General features: G+C 35.2%; 2 protein-coding genes, 1 long non-coding RNA gene and 2 other non-coding genes across 8 annotated transcripts; 2 read left to right on the top strand and 3 right to left on the bottom strand.

The window, feature by feature from the left end:
* Positions 1-1,456: 1,456 nt before the first annotated feature.
* LOC103829232 lies at positions 1,457-3,204 on the top strand. Of its 2 annotated transcripts, XM_009104890.3 has the most exons (5): positions 1,457-1,690; positions 1,786-1,951; positions 2,036-2,116; positions 2,723-2,846; positions 2,934-3,202. In XM_009104890.3, exons 1-5 carry the CDS (start codon positions 1,468-1,470, stop codon positions 2,973-2,975), a joined length of 636 nt encoding a protein of 211 aa, XP_009103138.2. In that variant the 5' UTR covers positions 1,457-1,467; the 3' UTR covers positions 2,976-3,202. The 2 variants fall into 2 exon arrangements, with proteins under 2 accessions (XP_009103138.2, XP_018508209.2); XM_018652693.2 differs by lacking the exon at positions 2,036-2,116 and having other exon boundaries at positions 2,934-3,204.
* LOC103829233 (probable glucomannan 4-beta-mannosyltransferase 10) lies at positions 3,139-6,979 on the bottom strand. The gene is made up of 10 exons (XM_009104891.3): positions 6,831-6,979; positions 6,427-6,744; positions 6,201-6,299; positions 5,864-6,116; positions 5,365-5,475; positions 5,146-5,282; positions 4,822-4,935; positions 4,182-4,381; positions 3,907-4,098; positions 3,139-3,470 (listed from the first exon to the last, which is right to left on the bottom strand). Exons 1-10 carry the CDS (start codon positions 6,897-6,899, stop codon positions 3,323-3,325), a joined length of 1,641 nt encoding a protein of 546 aa, XP_009103139.1. The 5' UTR covers positions 6,900-6,979; the 3' UTR covers positions 3,139-3,322.
* A 440-nt stretch (positions 6,980-7,419) lies between these two features.
* Positions 7,420-7,493, bottom strand: TRNAV-AAC. The gene has a single exon. It is a non-coding gene; the product is annotated as a tRNA-Val (tRNA).
* Positions 7,494-9,877: 2,384 nt separating this feature from the next.
* Positions 9,878-9,993, bottom strand: LOC117127014. The gene has a single exon (XR_004449774.1). It is a non-coding gene; the product is annotated as a U5 spliceosomal RNA (small nuclear RNA).
* A 3,164-nt stretch (positions 9,994-13,157) lies between these two features.
* Positions 13,158-16,373, top strand: LOC117126594. Of its 3 annotated transcripts, none has more exons than XR_004449262.1 (5): positions 13,158-13,789; positions 13,975-14,572; positions 14,758-15,355; positions 15,541-15,882; positions 15,952-16,373. It is a non-coding gene; the product is annotated as an uncharacterized LOC117126594 (long non-coding RNA). The 3 variants fall into 3 exon arrangements; XR_004449261.1 differs by having other exon boundaries at positions 13,168-13,789; positions 15,541-15,864; XR_004449263.1 differs by lacking the exon at positions 15,952-16,373 and having other exon boundaries at positions 13,775-13,842; positions 15,541-15,945.
* The last annotated feature ends 4,763 nt before the right edge of the window (positions 16,374-21,136 follow it).

Here is a 21,136-nt window from a genome sequence, read left to right as displayed (position 1 = left end):
ACTGATGTCTTAAGTTTGTTGACCCCTTGGCTTTCATTTCATTTTGTATCACATACGCAGTCATTCGAAAATTCTTCTAGCTTCGCCCTTGGATGGCCACTGAATCTATAACATCTATTTATTTAGTTCAACAAAGTACCAAATAAGTGAATTGCAGCACATTTTACATATAACTGGATATCATTTATCACCTCTTTAAAGAACATCATAACTATGTGGACCAACATTGTGATTAAGATGACGTTCAAAATGGTTTTAAATAATATAATCACTTCGAACATAGTATCCTTGATTGCAACGTTTTTTTTTTGACAAGAGTTGATATTTTCTTTAAAGTATCCTAGTGATTGCAACACTACAGTAGATCTAAAATATTGCTCTTCATTTTTACGATCATGTGTTTGGATGATTAGGTACATAATAATAATAACTCAAAAGAAATTCCTTCCTTTGCATGGAAGCTATAGCCATGTTTGCTGATTTGGCATCACGGAGCATCCGTATAGAGAGCATCGAGCTACCTTTGGTGATGGATTGTGTTAAGGAACTGCAGCTAATTATCTACGCAAACTCGAAGGGTGGTTTGGGTGAGACTATTCCTACATTGAGAAGGCTCTAGACACCAAAAATGAGAGGTTGCTGATGAAACTTGATAAAAGAAACAGTCCCAATTAAGAACGTGGAGGTATTTGAATTCATTTTCCAGCTGCTCAAATTATATAAAGACGAGAAATTATGTAAATGTATATACTATATAGTCACCAAGTTAATAGGGTGTTTATGGTGAGCCTTATTTGCCAATAATGTTTTGATTGAAGAAAAATTAGTATATCATATTACATAATACATTCAAGGGTGAATCATTTTATGTTTTATCTTTCCGCATTATGCTTAAAGTTTGAACCGCACATATAAAAACAAGAGAGTGAGTCTATACAAATACAGGAAGAAAACAACAGGTATAAGAATATGATCAGAGACATACCTCTACTACAATCATATAAACAGCAAGTTGCAAGAAAATTGGAATAACAACAAATGGGATGAGGTGGTAACAACACATGCTCTTGCCCGGCGAAGGCAGGTTGAGAGATGTGGGGGCAAGTGCACCCATAATAATATTACTATTTACCATTTTATGTACAAAATCATTAAAAAAAAATTGGTGTATTAGATGGCAAAAGTGAAGTTGTACAACCTTAATTCAAATTCAATGTCTACTAGTTAATATATCAGCTATATATTTTAGCACTGGTGCACCCATTGAATATAAGTCACGTCACGTGTAAGTTCCTGCATGGTGGAGGCGTGGAGCCAATCACAACCACTTCTAATAAGTACTGTAATTTGGTTTTAGATCGAATTTCCGGTTCAGACGTTAGTAAAACGAAATAAAACGCATCGTTTTATATAATCTCCAAAAGGCCCATTTAAGTAATTGGGCTAAAAGAAGGCCCATATCGTGGCATGCATATAAACATTTCACGTTTTAGTACATCGGCGTTTCGGAAGGCGCGATTCACGGCGGCCGCCATGGATCCAGCAGGAGCATCGGTAGCCAACGCCATCGGAGGAAGCGAAGGCGAGAAATTCGCTAAAGGGAATATCTACTCGGTGAAGCTAATCACCGGAGATGAGTTCAGAGGGATCGTCATGGCCTACGATCCAATCCCCAACTTCGTCGTTTTCGATATCCTTTTCGAACTCTAATTTTCTTTTTATTATTATTCTTTTGGTTTAATTTGATGAATCCTTGACGAAAGTGATTGGCTTTTTTTGTTCCACAAGAGGGTTCGAAACCGAGACCTGGGCACTCGAAGAACACTCGGATGGTGAATGCGAGTTTCATTACAGGGCTTTCGTATCTGGGCAAAACCGAGGAGCCGCTTCTTACGGACAGCTGTTGGGTTAATCTCGACGGTCTCCGAGCTAAAGAAGCACTTGCTGTCAGGTGAATTAGTTAAAGTCGAATCCTTTTGTTTTTTTGCATGCAAAGTTTTTTTAGCTTAAGTGGGAGAATATGTATTTGAGGCAGGCAAGCGGAAGCGGATGCTGAGAGAATGGGTGTTGGTGTTACCGCTGAGGCGCAGAGTATCTTCGACGCCTTGTCTAAGACGTAAAACTTCTTTCTTTTTTCTTTTTTTAACGTTTTTGAAAGTGATAGCTTGCTTAGTTTATCTACTAGTTGTTTGTTTTGAAGGGAACTTTCCTTGTGTTATTGTTTAGTTAAATTTTTGGATTCTGGACATGACTTTCGGTGCTGTATTGCTCTAGTTTGCTTGTTGATGTTCAGTTTCAAACATAATGTATGCAGCGTTTGTCTTTTTTTCTCCCTTGAGCTGTACTGTTTGACTACCATTGGCTACTGGTGGTAGACTTAAAACCGAGATCCTTTATGGAGTCTAGTTTTTATAGCATCGCTGTAAGAAAAAAAAGAGAGAGAGGAGAGTATGGTGTTTGAATCGAATTACTGAGAGAGAGTAGTAAATGTACTTTTGTCTGCTCTCGAGTTGTTTTTGCGTTACCAAGTTCAACATGGTTTTAGACTACATATGTTGTGTGCTCTGGCTTCAAAGGATTCGTTATTAGTCTTCTCTGTGATATGCATGGTTTTGGACTTCATATATCTTGAAATTTTCATTGTTTCTAATTTCGTTTCAGCAAGTACAGCAGAAGAATGATTTGTCTCTTTCTAATGAATCGAATATGATTTGTATTACAGGCTTCCTGTGCAATGGGAAAAGTCAGACATATTGGTGATGAAAGAAGTACGGGTACGTAGCCCCTATCTTTCCGATTGTGTCTTTGGAGGAACTGATGCTGCCAACAACCGAGTCAAGAAAGTGGTAAGCCTCACTTTCATTTTACTGTGTCTAATGTTAATTAAGCCTCTCTGTCTCTGTGATATTAATGCATGTTTTCCCTCACCACAGCTTGAGCTGGAGAGACGAAGGTTGCAACTCTTTGGCACATGAGTCCAGTGAAAGGAGTCGGTCAGTGAAGTTGCTTTAAAGGGTATATGTTACTGCTAACCCCAAAAAAAAAGCGTCTAGATCTGATCGACCAGCGAGAAGTGTCTGTTTCACTTTTCGCCTGTTGTTGTTTTTACCTAGAATCTGCTTCTCAGAGATTTCTTGATTTTCTGGTGGATTACACCATCTCCTTGTTTTTGTTAATGTTATTACATCATCATCTTATTCAATACACGACATATACAACTAACGTAGCTAGACAATAGATTATCAAACTACAACTTAACGGCTCATCAAGCATCAAACCAAGTTCTTGATTAGGAACCAAAAGATGTCTTAGTGTAATATTTTTAAGTTCCCACAAAGCCAACTCCAGAGACCAGAAAAGCAACCGCTTGCATGAAGAGATAGAGATATAACATTGTGTCCCCAAAGAGAACTCCATAGCATGCACAGCACAACATGTATGTCCCCATCATTATCTCCTTCGAGTTCATGCTGCAATAAACCAAACACTTTTCTAAGTAAGGCTGCCAAATTGGAAAATTAGATTTTTTTTTAATTGAAATTAAGTTTTTCACTGAAAATGTAATCAACTTTTCTTCCAAAATTTTAAAATCGAGTTTTTACACCAAAATCACAAAATCGGATATTTTCGTAAACAAGTTTTCGTCTAAATTACAAAATCGAGGTTTTAGTTTCCGCTAAAACTGCAAAACAATTTTTTTGCTAAAACCATAAAAAAAAAAAAAAAGAATTCTCGCAAAAATCATAAAATCATGTTTTATTCGTAAAATCACAAAATCAATTTTACTGTTAAAATTGCAAACAAGAAATGGTCATCTCGACATGGACAAATAGACGTGGACCAGCCCAATGTCTAGGTATAGTATATTAGGTTTATTTGTCTTTGATTAGTTAATTAACTAGATACCTTTGGAAACACCCGTTACGAGGTTTTACAATCTGAGGAAGTAGCTTAGTCTTAAGAGCATCTCCTAGCTTCTCAGTAACAACCCATTCATTCACTCTTCCTCCTTCAAGTATGCCGATGAATGTTCCCTTTGTACGATGCATGGACATCACGTTTTCAAACAAGACCCAAAATATCACGAGATAGAATGATCTAAAATACAGTAAAGGATAATAGTTAATACGATTAGGTTGTATATTGAACAAAATGAATCAAGAAGTATAGTACTAATTAACCTTGGTGTAGCGATGACAATAAAGAGAGTGATCAGAGAGGGAATGTAGAAAGTTGACCAAGCTGGAATGTTAATTTCAGGGAAGAAGACACTTGTAGGAAGAATAACGCAGTAGAAGAAGAAAGTGAAGAAGTGGACTACGATCTTCCGTAAGAAAAAGAAGCTGTAGATGAGATACAACTTCTTCCATAACGTCACTCTCTGCTCATTATTACATATAGAATTGTAGCTTTAGGGTTAGAACTTACATAACGAAAATAAATCAATCTTTCAAATGACATGTTTATAGTAATGAACACTAGACTGAACCAAACCGATCTTCTAACCCATTAGGCCATTACAATAGCAAATCAAGTTCAGCATTAATCTCTATTTCCTATGAAAGCATAAAATAAAATAAAAAAACTGAACAAAAAATGATATATTAGTTAGAAGAAAGAAAAAAAAAAACACCAAAAAATCAACATCACTTGATGAATCAACAAAAAAAAAAGTGTACGTCAGCCTCATATCAGATGACACGTTTGTCTCTCATAGTAAAATGATGGACCAAAAACAAAACAAAATAGTTCTGGCCTGTGAGGCAAGTAAATGTGGACACGTTTGTGTTTCAAGATGAAATATATAAATTGGAAAAATACCTTATTGCGAATAATTTCCATAATCATTTTCCTGAAGAGATTGGCTGGACCACAGGACCATCGATGCTGCTGGAATCTAAAGGCCTTAAATTTACTAGGTAGCTCGCTTTTCACCTACAAAGTGTGCATGTGCAAAATGTAATGATTTTCATAGACATGTGAATACATCAATAATTCATTATAGATATTATTGAACTCAAGACGAGAGTGTTACTTAATGGCTATAATTCAGTACGATGAGTAAAGTTAACATGTGATACGTTTTTAAGATTAGGCAGGTAAGATTATTAAATTTAATGGTTAATTAAGGACAGAATCTAATACCGTGAGGTCATCGAGGAAGACAAATTTCCATCCCAGGATACCAGCACGAATAGCCAAGTCCATGTCTTCTACGGTGGTTCGGTCATTCCATCCTCCAGCCTCTTCCATCGCCGCCATTCTCCATACACCCGCAGTTCCTGACAGAGATTCGAATTTTGTATGTAATTAAATGGCGTGATTAACATGGAATAACTTAAATGTTTAGATAGGAAAATGCACCATTGAAGCTAAAAAAGGCATGTCTAGTGGATCCAGATTCTTGCTCTGCCATAAAGTGGTAGTTTAGTGACATCTCCTGTATCCTTGTCATTAAGCACTTGTTTGCGTTTACTGTGCCATGAACCCCACACACAGAATCACTCAATTTGATAGTAGACTTTTGTTAGGATTCCTAGACAGAAAAATCTAAGGGCCCTAATCATATAATGTACGAGAAATTTAAATTGACCTTAAGATAAAATATAATTAATTAAATATTATGATTGACTCGAAATATGCTTAGTGAGAAATTTGGTGAAAGTGAATTGGTTTTCTTTTTCATTCTGAAAGAACATCCGTCATTCTATACATTTTTTAAAAACAATCACTTTATTGTCCAGTTAGTTTTGAACTGAAAGTTCATAAAAGGTTTAATAATTAAAAATAATTTTTTTAAAAAATAATAATAATTTATACTTCTTATAAGTGTGTCAAATATGAGATACCATAGTCTACGTACTGAATCTCCATCGAGCTTGAACGAGAGCAACATTAGGGTTATGAACAAGGAACGGGACAGAGCGTTGGAGGTAATCAGGCTCCGGTTGGAAGTCAGCGTCAAATATGGCTACGTAGTTGCAAAGCTTCACGTAGTTGTGTTTCATGCCTTGTTTGAGAGCTCCTGCTTTGTAGCCATTTCTATTGTCTCTCCTCTCACACTTAATGTTCACGCCTTTATTTTCCCATTTTGCACATTCCGTGTTCACCAGCTCCTGCTTTTCAATCCCTTTCACATTAATAATTTTAGAAATACACATATATGTCCAATAAATTAATAGAGTTGGTTAGCAAGAGACCTTGATGGTTTCATCAGTGGAATCATCTAAAACCTGAACAATTAAGCGGTCCAATGGCCATGTTAGTCTACATGCAGCACCTATAGATAATTTAAGGACCTGCGGTGTAAGAACACGTCGTGAGTGTTAGGAATCTCACATATTTATATATTTATTGTAAATATATAGTTTTGAGATTAATATTAATTAATATGTCAGTCCATAATATAAATTATAAAATGCATACCTCTTTCTCGTTGTACATTGGGATTTGGACAAGGACCATGGGATATGATTCATCTCCGAGCTCAATGTCCTCTTGCATAGGCTCCCATTTATAAACCTTTTCGGGTTTTCGCTTAAATAACTTAACGTAGAGTACTACAAGGTTCATGTAAACACCCTCTATGAAAACTAAGAGGGAGATTATCAAGCAAAAAGCCACCAAACACTTGAATAGTGGAACCATAAGTGAACTCCTCAATTGTCGCCCCCATGTCGTTTTAATGGATGCTTGGAGTCTTTTTGGAATTCCAGCTGCCTCTTCAGAGCTCCATCCATAGTTCTTCTCATGAGACAAAGGAAGAAATTATTGTCAGAGCATACAAACAGAGCGAGTGAATGATGGAGAAAGTCAAACATCTTGATTACCAGTAGAGAGAGGAGGGCAAGCCATGAATCATGTAGGAAGATGATAAGAGGCTTCAGAAACAGAGCCATACTTCTGGAGAGTTCAGATTCAGTGGTGCACTGCTTCTAATATAAAGCACTATATATGGTTTTTTTTTAATTAGTTATATTTATTGTATTCGTTAGGACATTTTGTGTTTTAGTTTGGTTGGTCCTAGCTAGACTTTGTCGGTTACGTTAATAGTTGTAAAACGTACGTTGATGATTGTTTGGAGGTTCTAGTGACTCACGAGCAGTATGGCAGCTTCAAACCACACAGGAGAAAAAGAACAAACTGTTTGTTTCTTTAACCCACTCATAGTTTTTATAAGTATTTATCACGTGGTCGTGAGCATTTTACAGTCGTACTGGTTTTTCTTGAGGTTGACAGTGAAAATAACCACACAAACAACAAAACTACAAAAATGATAAACAAGAACTCATAATCAAAGCAGGCAGACGAGCCTACAAGGCGTTCATGGATCTGAATCTGATTTGATTGTCGAGCGAGCCCTATAGTTATGCCCATTAAGTCTTCCCTTCCCGGGCGGGTGGAGGAAAAAAAAATAAATGGCTTCGTCCAGGTTCGAACTGGAGACCTTCAGTGTGTTAGACTGACGTGATAACCGACTACACCACGAAACCTGATGGTTATTGTTTTACAAACTAAATTATATACCAAGTTCTAAAAACACGTAAACCATTAACCTGGAAACGAACCAAACCCACCGTGCTCGGCTTCCACGAAGCGGAAAGAAGAGCTCACTGAGAGTTTCGCACCAGTGGCGAGAGAGATTGACGTCCTTGTGCTTGGTAAGATGTTAACTGTGACATGTTTGTTTGAAGATCGATTACGTAATAACACTAGCGTTTATCGTTACGAAGTAGAAAGTTATGGTTGAATTGTACGCAAAGATGTCATATTGAACATAAGTGTTGATTTCTTTTTTTTTTCTCTCATACATCTCAGTGTGAACTGTAAATGTGATAGCAAGCTTTTGAACAAAAGAGAGATTGATGCTCATAGACCTTATTGACTTAAACTGGAGATAACTCTATGAATTTTATTATGCAGAAATGTAAATAGAAGAGGTGAATGATTGTCAGGCTCAAGCTGTATCATCCATCCGTGAGTATATCTTTCGCCTTGCAATCTGTTTTGTTATGCATGTACAGAGGAATATCTTTCTTCTGTTGGGATGAAGAAACCACTCAACAGTTTTGGAGCTTGAGACTTGAGAGAGAGGATATATGTTTTGCGCTCTCTCACCTTTTGTCTTTTCCAGGTTAGATAACATTACTGTGGTGGTTCGTCTTATAAGATTCTGAATTGAGTGTGTATTAAAACTCTACCTCTCTTTAAACCCCTTCTTTAGGAGCCAACTTCTCCTAAAGTTTAAGTATGTGAAGAAGAGGATACCTCAGAGATGAGGTCAAAAGATAAGACTAGAGACACTAAGGAAGCTGTAAGAACCAGGATATTTCGAGATCAGTCATGTTCATGTACTAAGGGTATGTTCCTAAGTGAATTTCTCTCTCTGTAAGTAGAAGATATCACGGTCTTGTGTAGGCCTGGACGTTCGGGTACCCGTTGGCATTCGGGTCGGGTTTTCGGATTTTCGGTTTATGCTCCTAGGTCCCATACTAAAATTTTATTAGTACGGGTCGGGTTCGGATAATAACATTTCGGGTTCGGTTCAAAATTGTATTGCGTCCTAAAACCCATAAATTAATCATATATCGTACGGATTTGGGTTATATCGGTTCGGTTCAGATATAACCGAAGTAAAAAACAAAAAAATTAAAGCAAAACATAAGGAAAAACATCTAAATTAAATAAAAATTAATATATCACACATAAAATTGATAAAATAACAATAAAATGGTAAATCAAGCATGAAAACAAACATTATTTGTAAACAGTAAGTATTTCTTTCTAGAGAGTAGACTTTTTATTTCAATTAGCAAATTATAAAATACTTATTTATAACTAATTGTATACTTAAATTATTTATTAAAAAATTAATATTTATTATTATATATCATATAACCACAAATATTGAATTTAATAATTGAAATACTTATATACATTTTAAAATATTTATATTAACTACTAATTTCAGATTTTTCGGGTTACCCGTTCGGGTTCGGATATTTTTTGTACCACCCTACAATACCCGTTCGGACATTTTTACATTTCGGGTCGGATAACGGATCGGGTTTTTCGGTCGGGTTCGGTTCGGATTTCGGGTTCCGGATTTTATGCCGAGGCCTAGTCTTGTGGATCACTACGGAGGAACAAGCATACCTGGCTGCCTGTCGTCCCGGTTAGACAACCTAGTCTTCCCTTTTCTCTACATTTGATAATATCAGAGATCAAAACGATACAAAAAGCTAACTAAACCTATTGTGCGTTACATACAGAAGGACAAGTTGAAGTGGCGTGCAGCTTTACACTTATCATTTCCTTATTATCATCGGTGAAAGAAGAGTGATTTTGCCTCTAATTTTTGGAGTATACACTTTGCACAGTTTCAGAATGAGCCATGTATGGATTTTGTTAAGTATAAGCTTAACTAATGCTGAAATGATTGAATCACCAGGAGTTATCTCTTGTAGACTGCTTAACTTAGTTAATTGCATAAGGATTAATAACTTCTCATGTCAGATGATTTCATAGTGATTTCTGTTATATTCTTGAGTTCTTGCCCTGTACTTGCGTAGTGACAGCTCATGTCAATAATGGCTGTTCTTGCATAGTCTGAATTTTCAGGATCAACATGTTTTCTCCTAAAAGCCCATAGTTCAGGATCAGACTCAAAGGATTAATCCTCTCTGAGTGTGTACCTTTTGACTCTGCGGCTGCACTTCCGAGTGGTATCATACTTGCCTCTCAAGTGGGTTATAGACCGAGATGCACTCATTCATCTAGTGCTAATGACACAATCCTTTAGATTTTGTATTATCAACTACTTTCCCCAGCACGTTATAACTAACAGCAAATAAAGTTTATATTAGAAATATGTTGGGTCCACTCGAAAGTGGATCCCTCCAAAAATAGGCGTATGCCACTTAGCGTGGAGAGCACACGGTATTCTTTAGTAAAAGGCGAAAGAATAGTTCGCTTTGTGCTCACCACATGGCTGCGTGATTTTCTAACGTAGAGTGTGAAGCTTATTTATACTGAAGTCTCCACAGATCCTTTACTCTCGGCTCCCCGATGTGGAACGCTGAAGCTTCTTCTTAAAAGGTCTTTTGGGCTGTAGGTATTACTGGGCCGTTGCATTACGATAACAGATCTTTCTTTGGTATAAGCAAATATGCAATAACATGGTTTTCCAATAATCGTGACGACTAAAATAAGAATTTCACAATTTGGTTTTAGAAAATACATTTTCAGTTTCTCCTGGAAAATTTACAATGTGGTTTTGTTGAGTTGCTAAACCAATTACTCATTGAAAACTTGTAGGCTACGCCATGGTCACTTAACATGCTTTGATCATGTAATTTTTTCTAATAATAAGGTATCAAACAAATAATTTGGATTACTACTAATGATAGAGTTGAAGGAGAAAAAACAGCAAATGATTTACAGATACAAAGACTAACAGCAAATGGTTTTTTCTTGTCTAATTTCAAATGTAATTACTAATTTGTACCATCTGCTTTTCTCCTTTAAGTGTCTCAGACTTATGACAAGTACTACATGGCTTCTTGTTCCTCTGTCTGCTGCTCTCTTCCTCTTCCTGATCAATTGGTGAATATGCCCCAGCCACCCCCTTCTTGAACGAGCTCTTTCTCAGTCTGTTCTTGCTCGAGCTCCGCTTTCTTAATGGAGCAGTCGTGTAGGCTGAGTGAATTTTATTTCTCTTCTTCAAAAAGCACATGAAAATCAACCTTTGTACAATGCTTTAAGACCAAAATTAGATATATAGGATTTCTTATATATTAGTAATGACATGCCTTTTCTTTTTCATGTGAATGGTGGTATGAATTTTAAAATAAAATAAGAGGGCTAAGCTCAATCCGCTATTGGCTTCTTGATCAAAATACACAAACAGACGCACAAGTTATTTATCAATGCTTTGGCATTTTCATACCACTTTGACCGGAAAAGACTATGGCGAGCCAACCGATTTTCTTTTGCTAAGATGATTCTACTCTGCAGATCATTGTTTTTCTAGACTAGTAATTTAATCAATCTTCTACAATTATTTTTCGAATTAACCAAATCACATTTAACTATCATAATTACTTTCTGTGTAAACTTTTTTTATAGTGGTTTAAGCTAGCAATGAGCATTTAGTTCTTTGGCTTTTCAGTTTTTTTTTTTGTTTTTCGGTTCTAGAAGAGTGTTCAAGATAATGAGTTTGACTATTGGCGAAGGAGATTACACAGCCTATTATGATCCCCAATACAAAGAGGTTATAAGCTTAGGCCTCAAAAAGCTTATAGTAAACAATTTTTTGAAAGAAAAACAAGAACTCATAATTAATGAACACTAGATTTTGACCCGCGCAGGCGCGCGGGTGTATATTTTGAAAAATATGTTGATATTTGTTTTTCATGTAATTATTAGGATTTGGAAAAATGAATCCGAGGAACATAACCGATACCGATCCAAAGATATAGTACCAAACCCAACCATAAATTGATTAAATATTCTAATTATTCAAAATTTTGTTATTTAGAGAACCGAATCTGATCCGAACCGAAGTATTTGGGTATCCGAATTTATCTAAAAATAGATTTATATACTTATATATATTAATTATTTTTAGATTTAACGTATATAAAATATCAAAAATGATACTTTTAAATTGGTTTAAATACTTGAAAATATATATAGATTGTCAAAAGTAAATATCTGAAATAGTTAAAGTATACTCAAATCACCAAAAATACTTAAAATAATTATTGATTTCGTATCCAAAATTTTAAATCAAGCCAATTGATATGTTAAGCTTAAGTATTATGACATATGTTATTCAAATTTATACGTAATATATTATTTTATTTATACATTTTGAGAAATTTAAAATATATAATGATTTAAGACTTTAAAAATAATTTAAATTAGTTATCCAAACTCAAACCAAACCCGCAAAGATCCAAATCGAACTCAAACCAAAATTTAGAAACATTCTAATAAGGCTGAAATCTTTGACCCCGAAAACCCAAAATACAAACCGATCAGAACTAAACCCGTATGGGTATCCTTTTTTTTTTTTTTTTTTTTGATGTCAAAAGGCTATTCTATTACTCAAACTTGAGGTGGTCTGGGTAACCAAACCGGAATAGAACAACCAACAAAATGTAACTCTCTACGAAAAGATCTAGCAGTCTTGGCTAGAAAATCTGCTGTCTGATTTTGCGCCCGTGGAACGTAAGTGATGTTGAAGTCCGGGAAACATATCTGTAACGTCTCTATTCTCTCCAATTCCGTCGCAAAGCTTGGCCACGCCTGAGGATCCTTAACCATAGAAATCAGTTCCTTACAGTCTGTCCCAAAGCTCTGGCAGGTCGAGTGTTGCAGCATACTCTCCATCGCCCACCGCAGTGCTTCTACCTCTGAATGCAAGGCTGATTCACGTCGAGGGAAGTTTTTTGTCCCCATAAGCTGACTATTCCCAGAGCTATCCATCAATGTCCATCCACATCCACTAAAGTTAGCTGAAAGTGTCCAAGAACCATCTAATAAACAGATATTTCCCGTATGGGTATCCAAAAGCCCATCCCTAGTCATTATTATATATCGTATTTTATCATCATATAATTAATCGTATTTTATATGTACCATCATATAAGTAATCATATAATTAATAGTATTTTATACATACCATCATATAAATAATTACATATATTATATTTTTAAAACTTAATATGAAATATGAAAACCATAATTTGAGTTGGTATTTCAAATTGGGCTTTGTATTATATTTTTCTTATATATATTGACAATATTTTTTTATAATGGTTATTGAAAAATAGTTTAGTAAAAATCCATTTTTGAATATATGTATATTTTTGAATCAATTTTTGATATAAATCAAATTTGAATTATTATTTTGATTTGAAATATGTATATAAAGTTTAAATTTTGTTTTATGGTTAGTTTAGAAAAAAAAATTTTAGGGAATTAGATTGACCCATTTTGGTATATTTTAAAAGTGGCCTAGATAAGTTTCAATTTTTTAAAAAAACATAAGCCCATTACTTTTTTTCTTAATACTACTATCCTTGTTTTCAAACAAAAATATTTTTTTTTAAAAGACTGCAATCAATGTTTCCAAACACTCCAAATTTTTAAAAGTCTTATTCAAGTTTCCAAACACTCCAATTTTGTACTTGAGTTTTAATAAGATAGATATATCAACATTGACTACGTGCAAATAACAGAGAAACTAACAACTATAGAAAGGAACGTGTAACAGGAAAATTCGAACGTAAACAATTCCGGAATATAGAGTCATGTGTACATCTAATACTATAAAGAAGACTATTCTCTTCTTCTCAGCTTGCCACGTCACTAAATCGAATTCTAACAATGCGACACGTGTTCGTGCTCATGTTATACTCTGCGTTTCATTAAAGCTTGATGTGGGCTGGTGTTTTCAATTACGGTTTTGATACATATTGGATCTCAATAATAATAGGCCCATTTCAAAATCATGAGAGATGCAAGCCGATTAGGGTTTCTGCTCTTCTTCTTCATCGACACCAAAACAGTTCCCAAACAAAAATGATGGGAGTTTCGAGGTATCTCTTTGTTGATCTTCGATGGCGTCGTTCTGGTTACTCTCCTAATTAGATGAAACGCTCCAAGTTACAGATCCATAGCCTTTATGACCTTCTTAACTCCAAAGACCGAAATGAGGCACGATCTGACGTTGAATGCGAGTTTACTCTCTGTGAGGCGGTGTAATCTACACAATATAAAGGTTAGCATCCTTCCCTTGAACATCATCCTCGCAAATTCTAATAAAACTTCAAGGTAGTAGCTTTTGTTTGATGTTTATCAAACTCTAGGTTTTGTTTGGTTCTTTGTCTTTCTATTTCCTCTCCCCAAGATCGTTAGATAAACATTTCGGATCGCTTTTGATAATTTTTTTTGTCTTATCTACAGTTGGCTCAACACAAGCCACATGGTGATGGAAGATCTTTGCAACAGTCGTTCACTGTGAAGCGGGGATTTTCGGAAGGCTATGGCAAAGATTCTGTGTGAGGAGATGAGTTGAGATGAGGATGAGAGTTCTTACTTTTCTTTGAAGAATAAAGAAGACTATTCTCTTCTTCTCAGCTTGCCACGTCACTAAATCGAATTCTAACAATGCGACACGTGTTCGTGCTCATGTTATACTCTGCGTTTCATTAAAGCTTGATGTGGGCTGGTGTTTTCAATTACGGTTTTGATACATATTGGATCTCAATAATAATAGGCCCATTTCAAAATCATGAGAGATGCAAGCCGATTAGGGTTTCTGCTCTTCTTCTTCATCGACACCAAAACAGTTCCCAAACAAAAATGATGGGAGTTTCGAGGTATCTCTTTGTTGATCTTCGATGGCGTCGTTCTGGTTACTCTCCTAATTAGATGAAACGCTCCAAGTTACAGATCCATAGCCTTTATGACCTTCTTAACTCCAAAGACCGAAATGAGGCACGATCTGACGTTGAATGCGAGTTTACTCTCTGTGAGGCGGTGTAATCTACACAATATAAAGGTTAGCATCCTTCCCTTGAACATCATCCTCGCAAATTCTAATAAAACTTCAAGGTAGTAGCTTTTGTTTGATGTTTATCAAACTCTAGGTTTTGTTTGGTTCTTTGTCTTTCTATTTCCTCTCCCCAAGATCGTTAGATAAACATTTCGGATCGCTTTTGATAATTTTTTTTGTCTTATCTACAGTTGGCTCAACACAAGCCACATGGTGATGGAAGATCTTTGCAACAGTCGTTCACTGTGAAGCGGGGATTTTCGGAAGGCTATGGCAAAGATTCTGTGTGAGGAGATGAGTTGAGATGAGGATGAGAGTTCTTACTTTTCTTTGAAGAATAAAGAAGACTATTCTCTTCTTCTCAGCTTGCCACGTCACTAAATCGAATTCTAACAATGCGACACGTGTTCGTGCTCATGTTATACTCTGCGTTTCATTAAAGCTTGATGTGGGCTGGTGTTTTCAATTACGGTTTTGATACATATTGGATCTCAATAATAATAGGCCCATTTCAAAATCATGAGAGATGCAAGCCGATTAGGGTTTCTGCTCTTCTTCTTCATCGACACCAAAACAGTTCCCAAACAAAAATGATGGGAGTTTCGAGGTATCTCTTTGTTGATCTTCGATGGCGTCGTTCTGGTTACTCTCCTAATTAGATGAAACGCTCCAAGTTACAGATCCATAGCCTTTATGACCTTCTTAACTCCAAAGACCGAAATGAGGCACGATCTGACGTTGAATGCGAGTTTACTCTCTGTGAGGCGGTGTAATCTACACAATATAAAGGTTAGCATCCTTCCCTTGAACATCATCCTCGCAAATTCTAATAAAACTTCAAGGTAGTAGCTTTTGTTTGATGTTTATCAAACTCTAGGTTTTGTTTGGTTCTTTGTCTTTCTATTTCCTCTCCCCAAGATCGTTAGATAAACATTTCGGATCGCTTTTGATAATTTTTTTTGTCTTATCTACAGTTGGCTCAACACAAGCCACATGGTGATGGAAGATCTTTGCAACAGTCGTTCACTGTGAAGCGGGGATTTTCGGAAGGCTATGGCAAAGATTCTGTGTGAGGAGATGAGTTGAGATGAGGATGAGAGTTCTTACTTTTCTTTGAAGAAATTGATTGACGGTTCAAGACAATTACTCCATTAGCGCCCGCGAACCTGTGGGAAGAGCTTTCGTAGTGTTTGGTTTACTCGCCGGTGGCGTTGCGGAAGTTCAATTCGTCGGCACCGTTTAAATGGCAACACCGACTCACTTCATCTTCATCTCTTTGGGACGACATCTGCGCCGTGGTAACATGCTTTCTTATTGTCGGTGTGGTGACGTCAGCCTCTCCACACATTCAAACGCATGTTATTGACAATCAAATTATTATGCAGGCTTTCTCTCAACATACAGAGCTTCCATAGTTATTGTTAAATCTTAATCATGTCTGAGGATACCATCACCGTCCCTCTCAGCTGCTGGAATGTACTCAGCTTGGTTGGATGGAGCGTCTGCTTGGTTGGAATTCAGAAAGTTCTGCTCCAAAGGAACCTGTCTGAACGTCAATGATGCCTTTGGCCAAGAATTATAACATGGTGGCTGATCCAAGAAATACCTGAACATTGCAATCTTCTTAAGAGCACCGAATGTAACATGTGACGAGGTGTCAAAAGCTCTTCTAGATTGTAAGATTGGTCTCCCATTTGGTTTGTTACTTAGGGGTAAAGTTCTATTTGCTTTGATCACTTCAACTTGCAAAATAGTGTTAACGGAACACATTCTATGCACTAATCTTATTTCCATCATTTTCTATTCACTCCACTAATCAAGTTCAGTCCAACGACTATTTATCATCCAGGAATCAAGTTCTATTTGTTAAATATATTTGTGAATCACACACAGCCAAGCTATCCACAAATTTATTGAACAATCTCTTCAAAGACAAACTTATAATACACTGCCACTTTCAAAAAATGTTTTGTGTACACTTCTTTGGACAGACGAAAACTATGACCGTCTTATTAATGGTAAGTCTGGCTCAAACCAAGCATCAATGCCATCACGTTCCTGCTCTTATTATTCTGAAAGGAGCAAGAGGAAAGCAGGTTGTAGCACAGTCATGTTCCAGCTCCATATTTCACAGAAGCCATCATTGCCGAGTTGAGTTGCAGTATTGTGTAAAAGTTTCTAACCACGAGGAGTTTAGTGTTGGAAAATATATTGGAGGTGCAGTGTTTATACCGAAAAGTTCTCAGGCAGAGATATTGTGTAGGTCTAAATGTCATAAAAGGACAGAAAATATAGTAGATGGAATTCTGTTTTTGTGTCCAGTTATATTCTCCGACTGTAGCTTGAAGAGCAAACTATCTAAGAGAGGTGAGATTGGTTTTAATCTGCCATTTCTGGAGAGTTGTGAAGATGTTGAAGGAGAGCAAGGTGAAGAATGTGATTGCTCACGCTGGGTTGTAAGAGACAGTCTTAGCTATTGGTTTCTGATTCTCAGATTTTTCAGCTGCAAATCTCAGACCGGTTTCTAAACACCAAAACAGCCTTTGGAAGACTTTCTTTTGTTGTGTGTTCTCCTGGCGGTGATGGGCCTACGGATCGCTGTGGTGACAGTGCAAAGGGGAGTGTTGTCGGGTGGTTATCAATTCAATACTATACAATTCTTTGCTTACAAAGCTGTGTAAGAGTATATTGTTATTATATAATGGTGAAAGAGTCGAAGTTGATGCTCACTGGAAGGAAATGAAGTAATGGAAAAAAAAACTCCACTAGATGCAAGAAACAATAGTTTTCAAATTTAAATTAGTTTTTAGTAATATATAATTTAATGATGCATATATATTACTAAAAACTAATTTAAATTTTATAAACAATAAAATATAATTATGAAAGTAGTTTATATAATGAATAAAATATACAAAATTATAGTTAATTTAAATTAATAATGATATGAAAATAAAAATATGTCTTTACATAATCGAACAAAGAAAAAAAATATAAAATAGTCTGACAACAAACAAAGATAGAAGAAATGAAATTAGTTGATTTATACGAAACAAATAAGTTAAAATATATATACTAACATAATAAAAATATAATACAATATTATTAAAAATCACAATAATTGTATTAGAAACCTACTAAATAGTAACAAAACTGACTTGAAAGAAAACAATTTTAAAAATAATGACCTGGATAAAATAATCATTTTAAAACAAAAATTTTAAAAATTATTTAATTTTCCGCCTGCCCGTAGGGCGGGTTTACTCTAGTAGCACAAAAAATAAGTAAAAGAGATTAAAGAAATAAGAAGAAATTATTTTTTATTAATTCATAGTGAGAGCTGACTTATAAGCCCGATCAATTACAACTTAAGCACTAAACATATCCTAAGACAGTAGCGATGGTTATCGCAGCCTGCACTATCATCACCACACACGAGACGAACATCATGAAGCATCCGAATCCAAACATTTTCAATAGTAATAACACTTCAAATGAGCTTTTCTTATTTCGAGTGAGGTTCAAAACCTTGCATGAGTGATGAATTTATAGTAAATGATTATCGACTATTGAGTCTTGCGTAAATGATTATCGACTATTGATATTCTCTATCATCTCGTAACTAAGGAAAATAATTACGGATCTCATTCAATACAGTCAAATTCAAAGGAAAACAAAAACATTATAATTTGGAATTTGGAACGCTTTGACATATGATTATGCGAGGAAACAGTTTAGGCTTAAGTCCAAATTCCATAATGAGCTTATTGTTATGCATTTAGCATATGCAATTAGAGTGGTCAAATAGAAACATCATCTAATATGAACCACAGGGAGTATATATTAAGATCTAAACTTTATATTTTTAATTACTAGGGTCGGTCCGCGCTATATAATTGTATCTTATTTCTTGAATGTGTTTATAAGCTTTTGTAAGAAAAATGTATTATAATATTTAAGGTTCTTAAGAATGTTGGTGTGTAGAGGTTATATGTTAGTATATTCTTTAGTTTATTTTTAAGATTTTAATAATCTTACAAAATTTAGTCGATTTCTTTGAAAATTTGATGTGAAAATAATATTATAGAATAAATTTATTCATTATTTTCGAATATTGTTTTTTTTTTAAATTGACTATCTCATATAGAATAAATTTATTATATATTTTGAGAAGTTTATTACATTTTATTAAATATTTTAAATAATTTTTAGAATTTATCCTTTATTTAAAATAAAATTTTAGTATATATTTAACATGGTAAAACAAATGTTTACTATATCTTCCGATTAATCAATGTTATTCATAAAAATATGTTTCTTACATAAAAATTAAAAAGAAATTAAGATGTGTACCAACGATCTATATGTTATTTAATACATTACCAAGAGATATTCTTTCTGTCACTGTTGCTAATTTTAAGAGACACTGATACCCCTATACTGGTTCATTTGGTCGTGAGAATACAAAATCTGGACAGAAGATACGAAGGTACTTTCCTTTGGATTTTGTCAGTCCTAAATTCTAAAGAGATCCCAGTAGATTTAGTATATTTTTCTCTTCTACAATACCTATCTAAAAGATATCTCATTGTCCGACCACAATATTCTACCTCTCTCTTCTCAATATCATCGCAATCCAGTGCCAAACCCTAGTTTCTGCAACTCCAATCACCAAATGGAAGACGACGAACACACAGCACCACCTATTCGCATTCCGTATCGGATTTTCACTGTCGGCGAAGAACCAGTTGGAGTTAGGATAACACTGTATCACAAACCATATGCCATTAGGCAAATACTCAACGCTGAAGAAGTAGACACCATCAGAGCTTCACCATTTGGGAAGCTTGTTGAGATAGGTGAAAAACCCTCTTTATCATGGCGATTTGGTTGATTTATCATCTCCAGGCAGCTACAAGTCACAACGAAACACAAAGCCTGGTTCATTTACTATCGATGTAAGTTCCTCAATATCCTGCCAAATATTATTATAACCGGATATCTCACTAACTCTTACACAAAATATTTTATCACTTGCAGGGGCTGAATGGAGGACAAGGGATTCAGTCAGATGTACACACTGAAGGTCAGACACCACGTGACAGCCCTGAGAAAAATGGTAACTGACAATCGCCATGACACTATCCTATTCGCAAATCAAGCAACATCATTTACTGTCAATGTAAGTTCTACAATACCCGGCCAAATATTATTTTAACCGAGTAACTCAGTGAATCTTACATAAAATATTTATCACATGCAGAGGCTGAACGGAGGACAAGGGATTCAGTCGGATGTGGCAGTACTCTAACCCATCAGACCTGTTACATTTCTATTTCACACACCTGAGTATTGTTGTTGTTCCTAACTTTCTATCTATGTAAACGCCCTATCAAACTGCTCAGCAAACTCTTTATGTATTTTATATATATGATGTCTCTTGCCAAGTGGAGGTGTAAAATTTTCTTTAGCCATATACACTATAAATTTCTCTTAAATGATTAACTAGCTATTGAAATCAAATGCTTAGCGGATTCTCTTTATATTATTACTTACAAATATTTAACACATATTTTGGTATATATTACATGTTCAATATTAGTATTACTCGTCTAAAGTTTATTGTAGACGTCACTTAAACATGTTAACCATCCAACCAATATTCCCAATATTATACATTGCGTTGACAATCACACATGCCCATGCAAAGTATGAAATACTTATCTTTACTTTATGGTTAGCCGGTTTACTAACAAGTTCAATAATAGTATTACCCGTCTAAATTTTATTTAGACGTCAATTAAACATGTTAACCATCCATCCATTTTTTCCAAACATATTTGCTAATATACATTTCCATACTTGACACTAACCAATATTTCCAATATTAAACATTGCGTTGACAATCATACATGCCCATGCAAAGTATGAAATAATTATCTTTACTTCATGGTTGGTTAGCCGGTTTACGAACACATTCAATACGTCTAAATTTTATTTTAGACGTCAATTAAACATGTTAACCATCCATCCAATATTTCCAAACATATTTGCTAATATGAATTTCCATACTTGTCCCGGAAAGTGCCAAACTCAATCGTCGACCATGTTTAGTAAGTCAGTTAATTTGTTCAATTTTAGTTTTAACAGTCTAATTGTTTTTGGTGACGGCATTTAAACTTATCTGTCCATCCAAAAATTATACCAAACATCTTAAGCCAATTAATTTCGTCAATTGGACTAAACAACAACTCATTAGGAAAGAAAACTCTCCGTTTTTCTGAGCTTATCAGACTGGACACCACCATTTATAGACACCCAATGTTTTCTGAACAGTACAAGTTTTTCATTACCCAAGGTTCGTACATTATCTCAAATTTCTTAGCTGGATCATTTTCTTTTTCCCTTGGACACCGAATGTGTCAGATTATGAGTGGAGAAGATTACACATGCAGGAGATCACAGTTCATTCTCTCTGAACGAGGTATATTTCACAAATATATTCTAATATATTTTATAAATCGTCTTGTGTATAGCTAGATATCCAAAGATTCTAATTGTACTTGCCTA

This window comes from Brassica rapa, chromosome A07 (assembly GCF_000309985.2).
Source record: "Brassica rapa cultivar Chiifu-401-42 chromosome A07, CAAS_Brap_v3.01, whole genome shotgun sequence".
In the NCBI taxonomy this organism is placed as follows: Eukaryota; Viridiplantae; Streptophyta; class Magnoliopsida; order Brassicales; family Brassicaceae; genus Brassica; species Brassica rapa.
Note: the sequence above shows the minus strand (reverse complement) of the source record. Positions and strands in the feature narration are given on the sequence as shown.

What these genes read in the sequence shown, in the direction of transcription:
- LOC103829232 (XM_009104890.3), top strand. Translation starts at nt 1,468, where the DNA reads ATGCATATAAACATTTCACGTTTTAGTACATCGGCGTTTCGGAAGGCG. An exon ending in TTCGACGCCTTGTCTAAGAC is followed by an intron (nt 2,117 to 2,722) that starts GTAAAACTTCTT and finishes TTTGTATTACAG; the next exon opens with GCTTCCTGTGCAATGGGAAA. An exon ending in ACAACCGAGTCAAGAAAGTG is followed by an intron (nt 2,847 to 2,933) that starts GTAAGCCTCACT and finishes CCCTCACCACAG; the next exon opens with CTTGAGCTGGAGAGACGAAG.
- LOC103829233 (XM_009104891.3), bottom strand. Translation starts at nt 6,899, where the DNA reads ATGGCTCTGTTTCTGAAGCCTCTTATCATCTTCCTACATGATTCATGG. An exon ending in CCACTGATGAAACCATCAAG is followed by an intron (nt 6,117 to 6,200) that starts GTCTCTTGCTAA and finishes ATTGAAAAGCAG; the next exon opens with GAGCTGGTGAACACGGAATG. An exon ending in TGCCTTTTTTAGCTTCAATG is followed by an intron (nt 5,283 to 5,364) that starts GTGCATTTTCCT and finishes AATCTCTGTCAG; the next exon opens with GAACTGCGGGTGTATGGAGA.